Source organism: Grus americana, chromosome Z (genome assembly GCF_028858705.1).
Source record: "Grus americana isolate bGruAme1 chromosome Z, bGruAme1.mat, whole genome shotgun sequence".
NCBI classification, from domain to species: domain Eukaryota; kingdom Metazoa; phylum Chordata; class Aves; order Gruiformes; family Gruidae; genus Grus; species Grus americana.
In genome coordinates, this window is record NC_072891.1 from 47,198,187 (window position 1) to 47,212,491 (window position 14,305).

Below are 14,305 nucleotides of genomic sequence, written 5' to 3' on the forward strand. Positions count from 1 at the left end.
CCAGCGGCCCAGCAGATTAAAGTGGCTGCTGCTGAGGCCCATACATTAGACTAAACATGGTTTGGGGGTTTATGTCGGACTCAAACTAATTTGGTTAGCTGGACCAAGTATCTCCACTAAGGAGGTGTCTCAAAACTGTCTGAAGAGCTAGTGCTTGTCTCGGATCCTCAGAGGTCCTTCCATGTGCACTTGGAGCGTTGCTTCTGGTCTGGTTTAGTTTCCTCTGAAAGAAGTCTGGTTTGCTTGCCTTAAATTTGCTCTGTGATCCAAAGCAGTGTGTGGTAAGTGCAGACAATCAAGGGTTTCGCTTAAAAAAGGCTCTCCTGCTCTGAATTTAAGTGCTAATTCAAGTGTAGCAGCTGACAGGTGTTGAGTTGCTGCTTATTTAAGCATGCGCTATCTGTATAGTGATTGTGTGAGTGCTTCTGGATGGTGTCCGAATGAAGTCCGGCTGCAGCTCAGTGTGGTTTATATTCACCCTTTTGACTGCCTTGATTTGAGTAAGCTGGGCTTCAACAACTGGCCACAGCTCAGAGACAGTTTAAGAAAGCAACCCTTGCTGTCTCTCAAGCATCAGTCACTGGTTCCCAGGTCAGACGCAGCACTTGGGAGTAACCATGTGAATGTGTAGTATGTGCTCACATTATCTGCCGTGCACATAAATTTGGGCGTGCTAAGTGCATGTTCTGCAGCTGACATCAGTATGCCAGCTTAAGTGCATTACCTCATAGATATAATCCACACCTATTGCATCATATATCATATGGTTAAAGTCTCATGACCAAAAACATTAGTCTCTGACCTATCTTGTACAGTTTTAGTTGTTCTTTACTGACTTAGGCAAGTGCTGGACTGGCGTATATGCAGATGTATTACATGGTAATGTCTTGCTAGCGCGGGCTCGGAGTGGTACTGATTATGCAGACTAACTGATATTAAATTCAAATTCTTTTTCTATTAGGCAAATTAATAAACTGCAAGGAAAAAATATCAAGGTAATTAGTTTTTGTTCTCAAATAGCTAGTCCAACTGTCTTAATATAGCTATTGTAATCTAAATTTTCATTTGAATCTTTTTTTTTTTAATTTTTTTTCATTGGAAAGGGGGAGGAACTAGGAGGACGTGGGAGGAAAAAAATGCTGTGTTCAGTTGAAGGGGCGTACTCTCCCAACAGCTTATGCTCACTGGATATCCTGTTTTATCAGTGGGGGTTGTGTATATGAATAAGACAGATGTTTTTTAATATAGCAATTCAACTTGAACTGACTTTTGTTTGCTTGCTTTTTTAATGAAAGCCAGGGTTGACATTTTCAGGCATGTCTGAAATGCCTAAATTCAGGCTTGAATTTCACCAATTCAGTAACTAAAGCAAAAGGACAAAACACTACCCGTCACCTCACTCTCTGCTTCCAGCTTTGCAATTTGCAAGCAGCATATCTGGCTACATCCGGCTGCTAGACTTTATTATTTCTAGTACTTGATTCCTTTCTCAGTCTGGTTGTATGTGCAGTAGCAGTGAAAAATGGATGAACACCCACATTTAGGAACAGAAAGCATCTGGTGTTCATTATCATGGAGGTGCCAGGGTACTGCTGTCCTGTAAAATATGTGTTAGAGTAGGTAAGCATGACTAATGCATATGCACTTGAGCAACTCACAGAGAGCTGGTTTTGACTAAGAGGGGAGGATTTTAGTCTTTCACACTTGTGATATACATGCTCTGCGCTGCAGTGGATGTATCGGAAACCCATTCACAACTGAAATGGGTTCCATGTACTTGCGAAGATAAGCAATGCCTGCAACACTCCTCTGGTGTGCAGTCAATATGATGCTGCCTGCTTGTAGTGAAAGTGATTTCACACATCCCTCGACCTCGCCAGAGCTCCTGATGGAAAAGCAACTGCTCAGGGACCTAAGGTGGTTTTCAGGTATTCTCTGGAGAGTGCTGAAAATTGCTGTGTGTGGATTCCATCTACATGTGTGGTCTTTTTCCTGTGTCTTATATAACTTCATAAACAGTCCGATATACTGTCATAAAAGTGTTCCTAATAATTAAAAACATTCACATCAAATGTAAAAGAACAAAAAATGCTTATTGGGCCAGATTTTATTGGATCTTCTTCTCTTGTCACACTGGCATAGGGTAGGGGTAAGCTGCACTGATGTGCAGTGTGTGATTACCTTTTTATGATGGTTTACACCACCATAAAAGAGTGGTTAAATTAGCAAATCTAGTAGATCTGGTTTTCAGAAGTGGGGAATGTGGCATTTCTCCATTTCAATAGGCCCTGTCTATGTACTTTAGCTACCACTACAGAACAGTGATCTACTATGTTCGAGGGGTAATGGGTTTAAGCTAAAGGAGAGTTGATTTAGATTAGATGTTAGAAAGAAATTCTTTCCTATGAGGGTGGTGAGGCACTGGAACAGGTTGCCCAGAGAAGCTGTGGATGCCCCCTCCCTGGAAGTGTTCAAGGCCAGGTTGGATGGGGCTTTGGGCAACGTGGTCTAGTGGAGGGTGTCCCTGCCCATGGCAGGGGGGTTGGAACCTGGTGAGCTTTAAGGTCCCTTCCAACCCAAACCATTCTGTGATTCTGTGATTCTATGATTATGTAAGTGGTAGCAGGTTCAGGTCCTGTTTGATTTTCTTCACCAGAGATAATGTTTAACTTGGGTGGCAGCAAAAGAACTTTCTAGAGAATAATAGGAAATAAATGAACATAGAAGAAAGAGACCAGTCTGCAAAGGCAAAAGCAGCTACAACTTTATTTATTTTTCAGCATTACTTTTCTAAGAGAAAAAAACACTGGAAGAAACAATTGCTTTTTGGGTTGGGTTATATGAAAAGAGACTGATTGTACATTCCCTTAAATTTTCAATAATGAAAGAACATTTTATAAGTTTTTAATTGTTTTAATTCTTCATGGAGTAAGAACATTTTGTGATAAAGTTTTTTTTCTATGGGAGAATGTCACTATATAAAAGGGGGAACATTCTGTAAAATTGTGTGTTTTGATGAAACATTTAAAAAAGGATAAAAAAAGCATTTCAGTGAGGTCAAAATGGATTAATTTTTGTTTAGTTTTGAAATTCATGAAATGTATTCCTATCTACTTCTTCCGTGTAAACAAAGATGCAAGGTAAAATTCCATCTGGCTCAATATTGTTAGAGAAAAATAGTTGTTTAGACTTACGACTCTTCTCTTGCATATCAAAGAAATTAATTGAAGAGATAACAACTAAATGTTTTCATCCAAAAGATATGGTATTTGGATGCACAGACGTATAGGTAAACAGAACACACTATTATTATCATGTGTTTAGTTATTCCCCCCTGTATTTCATCTGACCTAGAAGAAGATGAAATGAGGCAAATGTTTGGATTAGTGCACCCCAGGTATGGCAAGTGATACCTTGCAAAGCATTCCTGTGCTGTTGCGATGAACCAATTCGCTGCCTTCTATTTGCAACTCTCTTTCATAGTCACTTGCTCTGACATTTCTCAGACGGGTTCCGTAATAACCTCAGCAGTCTTTTTCTTACCTACCCAACAAAAGTCAAAATCCTTTCCTCTGTTCATTTAATGATTAAGATCTGTAAATTTTCTTATATGTTGATCAGAAAAGCTTGTTCTTTTTTCTCCTGATTCCATTAATGAATGTATTTCTCCTTCTGTCTAGCTGATCAGACTAATCCTTAAGTCCCTCCACCGTGGCTCATCAAGACAGGCAGAACAGCTTATATCTGCATTAAGCCAGACTCTGTGAGCTCTGTAAATGGAAATGTGCAATTTTGCATGCAGTCATCTGAATGTATTATTCCTATTAAACAAGCAATCCTCTTTCCTAGAAATATGTTGCTGTCACTTGGAAATGCAGAGTTACATAAGAAAGTCCTGCTGCATCGCAGTAATAATACCTCATGGAGAATTAAAGGTGTCTGCTTCTCATCTATCCCTTTGCATTTTTTTTTTGAGATTATGTCCTGTGGCCTTATTCTTGCACTGAATTTCAGTAGGTCTTTATTAGTAGCTCTAGTAAACAGCCTGGAAAAGGGCCAGGTTCTGACCTTTTGCTTGTTCAGCAGTGTAAATGCTGAAGTGTAGGTGCATGCAGAAGGTCAGGGTCAGGCCCAACGCTTTCTGTGTTTTCACAGTAACTTTAAGCAACAGTTTTATCTGGCGAGGGAAGATCCCCAATGGACAGCAGCGTCATCTGTTCTTTCTGCGTTTTCTTGTGCGCCTGGACCTGCCTTGCTCGGCCTTCCAGTCGCAGAGTCCATTCGCGGCGGAGTCTGCAAAGAGAGGACAAGCGCTTAGCAAGTACTGAGCCAAACCCTTCAAATGTATCCAGGGCTTTTCAGCAGGGTCGAAGCTTTCCTCTCTTTCATCACCATAGCACTTGTTCCGTATTTATTTACCATCTACACATCTCTCTCTAGCTTGCTAGATTGGGAATGCAGGAGAGAAAGGGATAGTGCTGATGCTATCAGTGGGTGACATTGCTGGATTCCTAATGAGTCAAACAACTGCTGAAATACTGTCGGTGTGAAGAGCTCTGTTTTTTCCTCTAGGGTATTCTCAAAGCCACATAGAAGTACTGTCTATCTAGTAAGGTCATTCAATGTGTAAATTAAAGAATACAATTACACCCCTCTGGTCCCTCAAGTTTGCTGTAAAATGCTGTGGAAAAGAGCAACATGAGCTTTAAATATGTCCATTTGGGTTTACTCTGAAGAAAAAAAAAAAAAAGGAAAAAAAGTAACCATCTCTGCAGACCTTGTATGATGAATGAAAGGAATTGATGTCACATGCAAGAGGAGCCACATAGCTTCAAGACACAACTATAGTACAGACAGAAGAGAAAATCACTAGGGACCACTGCAAGATATTGTTGGCTGGGTCATTTTCCAGAGGAAATGGTGTTATGAAACACCTGACCCAGCAATGCTGTAGGATTAGATATCATATGGCAATGCCAAATGCATCATGGAATATATGGGTTTTTATATTACATTTGGTGTGTTAAAAAGAACAGCAGCCAATGATCTGAGAATAACTCGCAGTAGCTGTTTCACATGGATGCTTGTGTTAGTTTGGCTTCTGAGTTTGGGTTCAGATTGTGCTTTAAACTTTTCTCATTTGGTTTACCCTGCTGTGGCTTCACTATTCTCTTGTGCATATAGTTAAACCTCAAAAAATCGGTGCAATTAGTTAGTAAAAACTTGCCATTGAAAGCACTGGTGTTCCTTGTCGGCTAGTGTCCTAGCTGTCACAGAGGGAGCACTTGCCTGTACTTAGAGCCATCTAATTCTCCCAGGTGCCACTTACCTGAGATAGTTAGTGGACCCGTAGATTTTGTAATGACGCTGTCTATTACCTCCTGAAAGTATCTTTTTATTTTCAAATTGTTCACTTTGTGAACAATTTGGGTTTGGTCAAGTGACCTTGAAGAAATTTGCTTGGGTCTATTTCAATTGTGACCAGTCAATTAAGACATATTAACTATGTAAGTTACGACATATTCAAAGTTATTTCGCTGCATTTTTTTTTCTGTTCAGAGAAGATCTTTCTTACAAAAGCTTTTAACATTTTTAACTTTGTGAAGTTAAAAATATTATCTACACCCCTAATTGCAATTGGTTTGCGATGTCTACTTGTGGCAGTTTTTTGTGAAGCTAGAGTGACAAAGTTTTCTGAAGCAACTGAACACTTTCCTGGGTTTTATTATACATGTTTTCTCTCCAGCAACTTGGTGATTGGGATTTGGGAATATTAGTGACTGGCCGGAGTAGGATAGTGGGAGCAGGACTGTTTACACCTGACTGTTGGGACACAAGGCCTGCCCAGATCTTGATTTGCTCCTCTTTAAAATGACAATAGTAGCTTCTTGCTTGGGCATTAGCGTCAGAGTACCTGAAATTTTTTTAAAGAAACAGCCCTTTACCAGCACATTCCGGTTTGTTGAAGTCAACTTAATTTATGTGAATGTCCCAGTTTTGAGGAAAGATTATGCAGAAGAACCTTTGCCAACTTCAGGAGGAAAGCCTATCAGAAAAACACAGATATTTCCTCTCTTCTTTCCCCATTCATTATTGGTCAGGGGATTCACTTAGTGTGCCGGAGACCCTGGTTCAAACTCCTGAGGTACAACAGGTTGAGCAAGTATTTGAAACAGTCTACCACACTTGTGTGGATTATCTATACCACAGTCACAGCTCTTTCTAGGCAGCGTCTGTTGCTTTATACTGTTTGGGGGAAAAAAAAAAAATAAATTTGAATAGCTTTATTTTTTATCCGTTGTATAGCAGAAATACTTATGAAATATGTTTCATGGGAAATCTTATTGTACCATTTCTATCTTTGGGCTTGTATGATGCAAAGGGCTGTTAAACATAATAAAGATGCTATGGATTTTTTTATGCTGCACGTTAAATGGGTGGTTTACCTGTCCCTTTAATGTAATACTATTTTATTTATTTGTGAAGCTGTACCAGTTCCAGGTAAAAATCCTGATATTTTCTGGCTGTCACAAGCCATAGTGCCAAGGTGCTTTATTTTTATGTGGCTATGCTCCAAGGCCTTTGAAGAATGCTCATGAGGTTCAGGGGTGAGGGTTGTCTGAGTTTCCATGCAGAAGAGCCATGGAAATACGAGACAAGCAGCTGTGAGAGGAAAGGTGCCAAAGATCCAGAACACAATCTGTGCTATGAATAAAGCATTACAATAACGGGGTACCTTATTTTAAAGCATGTGATGATATGCCTTGCTGTCTCGTGCAAAAGAAAAAAATATCACTTACTTGTTCAGGGCGCTTTTGCTTAACCTAGACTCTTCACCTTCTCGTTGCTTAGTTTGCTCTTGGATGACTTTTTCCCAGAAGTTCTTCAGCCCTTCTGCATCTTGACCACCCATCTTGCGGCGTCTAAAGTTGGTATTCTCGCTCATTTTCTGAAAAGAAATTTGGAGGTCAGAGCAGTCAGGAGCCTAACCTGAGGCAGGTACTCTTGCAGTTTCTTTCTCATGAAGTGCTATTAAAATAAAGCATATCACTTGAGAAGAATAGGTAACTGATGCTTACTCTGCCTTGAAGCAAAATATAAGGCATTGAAACAGGCCTTGGGTAATAGTTAGGTGGTATACCTATATTTTTGTTACTGAGTAATGACTATGTATGGCAGAGTTCACTGAAATATTGTGGAGGCCTCAGTATGTATGAGATTTTTAGTAGGTTTGGAAGAACTTGGGAAAAATGCTTTCAAATACAATGCCATTGTCACCGAAGTTCAGATGAGATATTACGAAGGGCTTTTCCTTTTTTAACCTTCTGTAGTTTTAAAAGAGATCATAGGTGGTTGTTATCCAAGGGAAATACGTTGCTCTTAAATGATTCCTTTTACTACTCCAAATGATATCAAGCACAAAATATGCAGAGGAATTATGAATCTAAAGTTGAAGCACACAGAGTGCAAAGCCCTGGGGAGCTTGTTATGGCCTTGTTCTTTAATTTATCAAAATTCAGTCTTAAATACTGTTAACAGTAGAACTCATTAAAATATAGAGATGAGTTCCAATAAATGAGAAAAAGGACAGAAATGAGGTGAATTTCTCCTTCTTAGTGCATAGTATTCAAATATGGAGGGGTTTAAAATTCTCATCATGGCTGAGGCACTTGCTAATATTACCAAATATGCATTGGTTATCAGACCTTAATGGTACTTTGAAAAGTTAAGGTCTGTTGTTTATCCCCAAAGGAAATAACCAGAAAAGCTACATCAATATACTGTATTTGTTGCTGGCCAAATGTGGCTTTAGTATGATGTTAAACAAAGTACCATCAACCCGTTACACTTCTGCCCCAACTGTGAAGCAGGATTTCCTGCATCAGTCTAGTCCACTAACCCCCTTCAGCAAGTGGAAGGATGCCAGAAACAAAAAAACCAAAAAACCCAACAAACCCATGCTCTATGACTAGATCAGCACATCATTTGAGGGTTCCTATGAAATCTTTAGCGTCCTTGAGTTCATCTATATTCTCCTGTCACTAGATACTTTTGCCAACTGTTTACTCTATAATGCTGATGAATTAATACCTCATAGACCCTGATATGTACTCACGAGTCTGCTTCATAGACAATGTCATATTTTATGAGCTACCTTTGATAAATACTACGAAGGCTATGGTAATGTAGGCCAATCTGAGGAAACCTTTGATTTGTGTGATGCTGTAAGCGGAAGATCAGAGAAAAAGCGAAGGACAGTCAGACGCAACGTAATGAAGGCAGACTTATGTAAGGTCTTCCTATCAAATAATATATTTTAAACTCCTGAAGTTTTAAAAGGGCACATAAGTAAGATCTTAGCATCTTCCTAGATTGAATATTTTTAGATTTGACATCATTTTCACAAACCTGTTTTTTAGAAAGATCAATAATAGCAAAAAATTTTGCCAAACTTGGTGCTAAGTCTGACCGGACTGAAAAACTTTCTTAAGAAAAAGAAGAATTTCTGCCACTTCCAGATGCAATAATTTTCCACGGAGAAGCCTAGTTGCTTAAAGACCAGCACAGTTCAACTGAGTAGTAAGTGTGAACTGGTTAGTCCATGTAATATAATCTCCTATGTGATGGAGTATCAGACATGCTTGAGTGGTTAGGATACTGGTCCTCTCCACAGCAAGGTTGGCAAGAGCTGCAATATCACCAGAACAAAGAGATGTTTTCCTCTGAGGCAAACAGCAGTTTCCTGGTGTTTCCCTTGCTGTGGACTGGGGATGCTGTAGATGTAGCACAGTCGGGTACAGCAGGAGTTGTTACACCGGTGTGGGTACAGCAGTTCTACTACCACCTTTCGCTAAACGTGCTTTGTTTATCAGTGATATGGTCTAAATGGGAACCCAGGTAATCTTTTAATGATCTTTTGTCTTACTCTGAGGCCCTAAAGTAACAGAATTATTTAAGGCTTCATCTTGCAAAAAGGTATGCATGTCACGAACGCACTGGAACATACCCTATCTGTGTCTTATTCTATAGGCTTTGAGCGGCGTTAGAATAAATGCTCTGGTAATAGCTTGTTACAGTGAGTGATGGAATATGATTACTTCATCAATCCCAGACCAGCAGGTCACCTGGGTCTTTGTGCCATTTAAAAGCTCTTCTATCAGTAGCAGCTGCCCACTTGACACTCTTCAGATAATTATGCCATTACCTCAGAAGCAAAGTGCAAGCTGCTGACAAACTGTCTGAGTAGGTTTGCCCTCCAAACTCTATTATACTTTGCCTCATGTAAGAGTCTGCCATAACACATTAACATTTCATTAGAGATTTTTTATTATTATTAAACTTCTAGTAGATGTTCTTCAAGTTGTACAGAGAGGGCCTCCAGTCTTTTTCTGAGGTATAAATTGGTTAGATTTTATGGGAGTGCATGAGGGTTTTGGCTGCCTTAAATCTTGGCTGCTCCACTCAGAGGAACAAGCTGTGATCAGACAGGTACCCAAAAGATGAAGATACTTCTGCAAATCTTAGTCTGGTACGTCTATGGAACGTTTTGCAAGTCCAGAACATTTGACTTGATAATAGTTCTAGGAATGTCAGTGACAGTGAATAAGACAGATTCTTGATGTAAGACTTTTGAAGATGTTGCTGGCTGGCATTATGAGCCAGCATCTCTCATGCTATGATGTGTGAAAACATTCTTTGAGCCTGGCATTACAACATGCATATACAGAGATTAGAGTTCACGTATACTGTGTAATACTTTTTTTTTTTTTTTTTTTCCTAATTGAAAGGTTCTACTTAGGAGCTTGGTTTGGATTTCTGAGTAATTCTCTAGGTTTGTTTTCTTTGTATCAAACAAATTCTTTATTGTTGTTGTAGAAAACATCTTTTGCTGCTGTTGTTGTTGAGTGATTTTCTGCTTTCTTTTTAGATGTCCAAATCACATAAATTGGAGTTACACTGGCAAGCTTGTTCTTGATTCCTTCACTCAGATACCTCAGGGTTCAGAAACTAGCAGGACAGTTAGATTTTCTCTGTAAGTAAGAAACACACTTTCTTAGAGTCACTCCACCAGTTTTGCCTAGGTGGAAAGTGAGCAAGGAAAAGAGGTTCTTTAGCATCTTTATTTTCATTTTTGATAGCCAGATATCATTCTAGAGAGATTAAAGGAAAGTCGAGGAGGTGTCTTTCTGACTACTAATGGCAGGTTGATTTAACATGTTTTTCCACTGATATGAAAGTAAAATAAGCAACAACAACACTTCGATAGGTTCAAAGTGATTCATTCAGAAGACTTGAATCAGTGTAAGTATCATTTATGGACTGAAAATTTATGTTATGAAACTTTCTGCAGTACATTTCCTATGAAGGACTACTAAAATGTCCATAACACTGGTGCAAGGCAGAATCCCTTATTAAACCTTCAACTAAGAGGGTTGAGGAGGGACTGTTTTTGTATGGGTTGTGCAGACCTACCTGTCCATTTGAAGTATAGTTGGCTGCTTTTCTTGGGAGCCAAGCTGATAAAACAACGTTTAAATAAAGGTAAAACTAGATGTTGGGCTAATGTGGCTTATTCATTTGGTAGCTCTGAAACTCAACTGTCAGAAATATGTGTATGTGTGTACAAAAGTGTTTTTTACAGCATTCGTCATTTATGGGAATTAAGCTATGTGCTAATGAATTATTATTTTATAGAGAATGTACACAGGAAGAAGTAATAATAAATAAAATTAACCTCACTGTAAAAGAAAAATCTCCCACATTTATAATCAAACCATAAATCACATGGCCATGCAGAAATCTGTAGACAGCCAATCACTCATGATATACAGATAGCATCTATGTACGATGGATTGGTTTAAACTCTTTGAGCTGTTGTCCCACAGCATGTTTAAAGGAGGTTTAAAGTGTGAATAATGAGTAGTTTTTCCTCAACAGATCTCTCCAGTGCAAGGGAGAATAAATTTTGCTTCTAGCTGGCAGTTATTATATGCACAACTTTTATTCACTGCCACAAAATTAATGCAGAAACAGCCAGTGGTGCAACCTTCTGTCTTTTAATCTGATCTGCAGGCTGAATGTGCTTTGGAAAGGTGTTAAATTAGTATGTTTCCAAACGCTCTGGTCTTAGCCCTCTCCTGGTCTGCACATTTTGAATTATTGTACCTCCACTGAGGTACAGAAAGGATTTTGAACAAATATCTAACACAAGGAATTTCTCCTCTACACACTTTATGTTCCTACTTTGGGCTCTTGCCAGAGAAAGTTTTGGAGTCAGAAATGGCTCTTGATGTTTTGAACAAAAGTGCTATTTTTAATAACCTTTATCTTAAATAAACAAGCTAAAGAAGAAAACCTTGTCCGAACCTTCAGGAGGCATTGTTTACCCTTTTTCAGTCTTTCTATTTAATACATTTCTTGAGCAAGCCATTGCCTTCAAAATTCAGTATTTTATACAGAGAGATAATACTTGTGCATACAATAAGATTCTCTGAAAATCTTTTACTTTCTAGTGGGAAGTATTTTAATACATACAGTAAAGCTGTTAACTGAACATATTTTGAGAAAAAAATAAAATTATTTTTTAATCTAAATGATGCATAATTTAAAAAATCAGTTACTTTGGCTAATAAAAAGAAACCAACCTTATGTTTTTTTCTTATCAGAAAATATTTTAACCAGCAAGATAAAATAATGTTTGAACATTTCTAAATTTTATTTCAAAAGTATTTGCTGAACGAACATCTTTAATGAGAATGATTGGTTTTTTAGATCTTAAATAATGTTTCCTTTCTAAAAGGCAGAGATAGGACTAATTTTAACACTTTCAATGAATTTGAAGATCAGCCAATATTAATGTTGAGCATGAACATGTTTCTGAAAGAATTTCCAGTCACTTCAGAGTTTTTTTCAAGACCACTGTAAACAATGGAAAGATTATCTTTGACTTCAACTGGACTCAGTCCCTTGGGTCATATCATGACCATGAGCTATTTTATCTTTGTGAGGCCACTAATTAGTCTCCTGTTCCTTTTGCCCTTCACTGGGGTTTATTGGCATAAGCATAGAACATTTTCCAGCATTATAGAATTATCACAGTACAGTATATGAGTTCAAAGCCTGTTTATGGTGCTTTTTTTCTTAATGTTCTAAAAAGTTTTAAATTATGCTTATAAAATGAATCATTAGGATTAATATCCCCTTACATATTCATTTTATGGTGGTTTTAATTTCAGCTTAAGTATGTATACCACAGAAGTTCTAGTAATACCAAAAACAGATGTAGGAAAAAATAACAGATTAATAATTTAAGATTAGATTAAAACAAAACAGAGGCAGGACATCTCTGATATTTTATAAATCAGACAAGATCAGATTATCTTCCAATAAAGTATACCATAATATACAGAATTCAAGGTCATGGAGAGAAGAAGAAGAAAGCATTATTCAAATTCACACAATTTAACAAAAAGTAAAATAAATGTATAGGCATGTATGTCTAGGTGCATTTAATAATCAAGACAGGAAAAGAATAATCTTATTCTGGCCAAAATACAAGAACAAAAATGCTTACTTTGATTGTATAGTAGCTTCCTCTTCTGTCAAAGTATGGATTTCTTGAGTGATTACTGAATAGTGTCAGTTTTACCTCTGGGTTCCCCTTTTCAAGGGGACTCCAACTGCCAGGAATAACTGATGAAATCTTTTCATCCGTCACTCATTTTTATTTGGGAGTGATGACATCTGCTATTATGAATTAGTTTAGTGGCGGGGGGAAAAAACCCAAACTCACAGTCTCATTTTGTGAAGTCTGCAACACACCAAGTGGAATGACCAGACAGTTACAGGGCACAAACTCTGAATGCCACATTTGATGTATGCTATAATTTTTGGCAGGTGCCACTGATGTCATAAGTTGGCTCTGGAGAAACAGTTATTCTTTGACAAGCGCAGATCACTGGAACATAACTTCCATATGACTTGCGAGAATTCAGTACCGTCCACTCCGAGAAAATGGATAGATCTGAAGAGAACATGTTGAATAACACAGCTTGTCTCAGGATTGTGCTACTGAGTGACAGACAGATAGATAGATTTCTTCTTCACCCCTTTCAAAGCGTTGGTTGCAAGACCACCTGGTAGGGTACATGACAGGATTCCAGCTAAGCTGTTAATACGCTGAATAGCACAGGAATCTGAACTCAGTCAGCTGCGAGCTGGAATCATAGCGCATGTAATTTGTTACAGAATTTAGCACTTCCACTTCTTGGACAGATTCTTCTTCCCTCCACTGGTACCACTGGGTGAACAGAAAAACCCAGGGAAGTAAGGTGCTACTTACTCTGACAAAGGGAGAGAATACTGAGAGGGACCTCCTGCTCTCAGCTGTTATTGGCAACCTGACTGCATAACCTCTCTGATAATTCGGCAAGTTCCATCTTGAAATGAGTTATGTTTCTTACTCCAGGTATTTCCAGTGAAAGGTTGCTCCAGAACATTTCTGCACAAAGTACTGTAAGTTTTCTTCTGATTTACAGCCTGAGTTTATTCAAGAGACAAATTACCCTTCCCTTAGCTCCATGGTATGTACAGCAGAAACCACCTCCCCTCTCTCTCCTTGTTTTGAAGATAAATCAGTCGAGGACTTTGGACTCTTCTCATACTCATTCTCTTGACAGGTCTCATGGCCTTTCTCTGCAGCCTCATTGAACACAGGCAATGAGAACTGTATGTCATATTCCAGCTGAGTACTAGCACCTTATATGCTTCCTTATTTCGTTTGGATATAACCATCTAAATCTAGAAGTGCATCTATCTTTTGCAGAGATGTATCATGCTCATAAACACTCTCTAATTGATTAATGCACCCACCTAGTTCTCCTCTTATTTTTTCCAACTGATAAGCTCCAGCTTGTAACAGAAATTTTAATTAGATCCCAAGTTCATGACCTGCCTTTTGTGCCACTTTCTGTATTTCAGTCCTTCAGGTCATCTGTGTCTTGTCTTTGAAATTCAGTCCCCTGTGCTGATGGCAACCTTTGTGTCCTCCAGAAAATTTATTTAACTCACTGCTTCATTTTGTGCCAAATGTCACCACTCAAAACAGTAGTAAGACTGCTTCTAAGACAGCTCTGGAGAAATTCCTTTTTTAACCTTCTTGCAGGTAGGGAGCTTTTGCTAAAAGATATTATCTGATTTTAGCCACTCCTTACCCACTTAAATGTCTTGTATAAGATTCTTTTTTTTTTTTGTACAGTTTATCTAATATTTTTCCTGTGCCACTGTGTTAAATATTTTACTGAGG

The 14,305-nt window shown here is 38.4% G+C and overlaps 1 protein-coding gene across 1 annotated transcript; it reads right to left on the reverse strand.

Moving 5' to 3' along the window:
* Nucleotides 1-3,441: 3,441 nt before the first annotated feature.
* Nucleotides 3,442-12,598, reverse strand: LOC129199615 (protein FAM240B-like). Its single transcript, XM_054810380.1, has 3 exons — nt 12,575-12,598; nt 6,801-6,949; nt 3,442-4,293 (listed from the first exon to the last, which is right to left on the reverse strand). The coding sequence occupies exons 2-3, from the start codon at nt 6,944-6,946 to the stop codon at nt 4,161-4,163; spliced, it is 279 nt and encodes a 92-aa protein (XP_054666355.1). The 5' UTR covers nt 6,947-6,949; nt 12,575-12,598; the 3' UTR covers nt 3,442-4,160.
* Nucleotides 12,599-14,305: the final 1,707 nt, after the last annotated feature.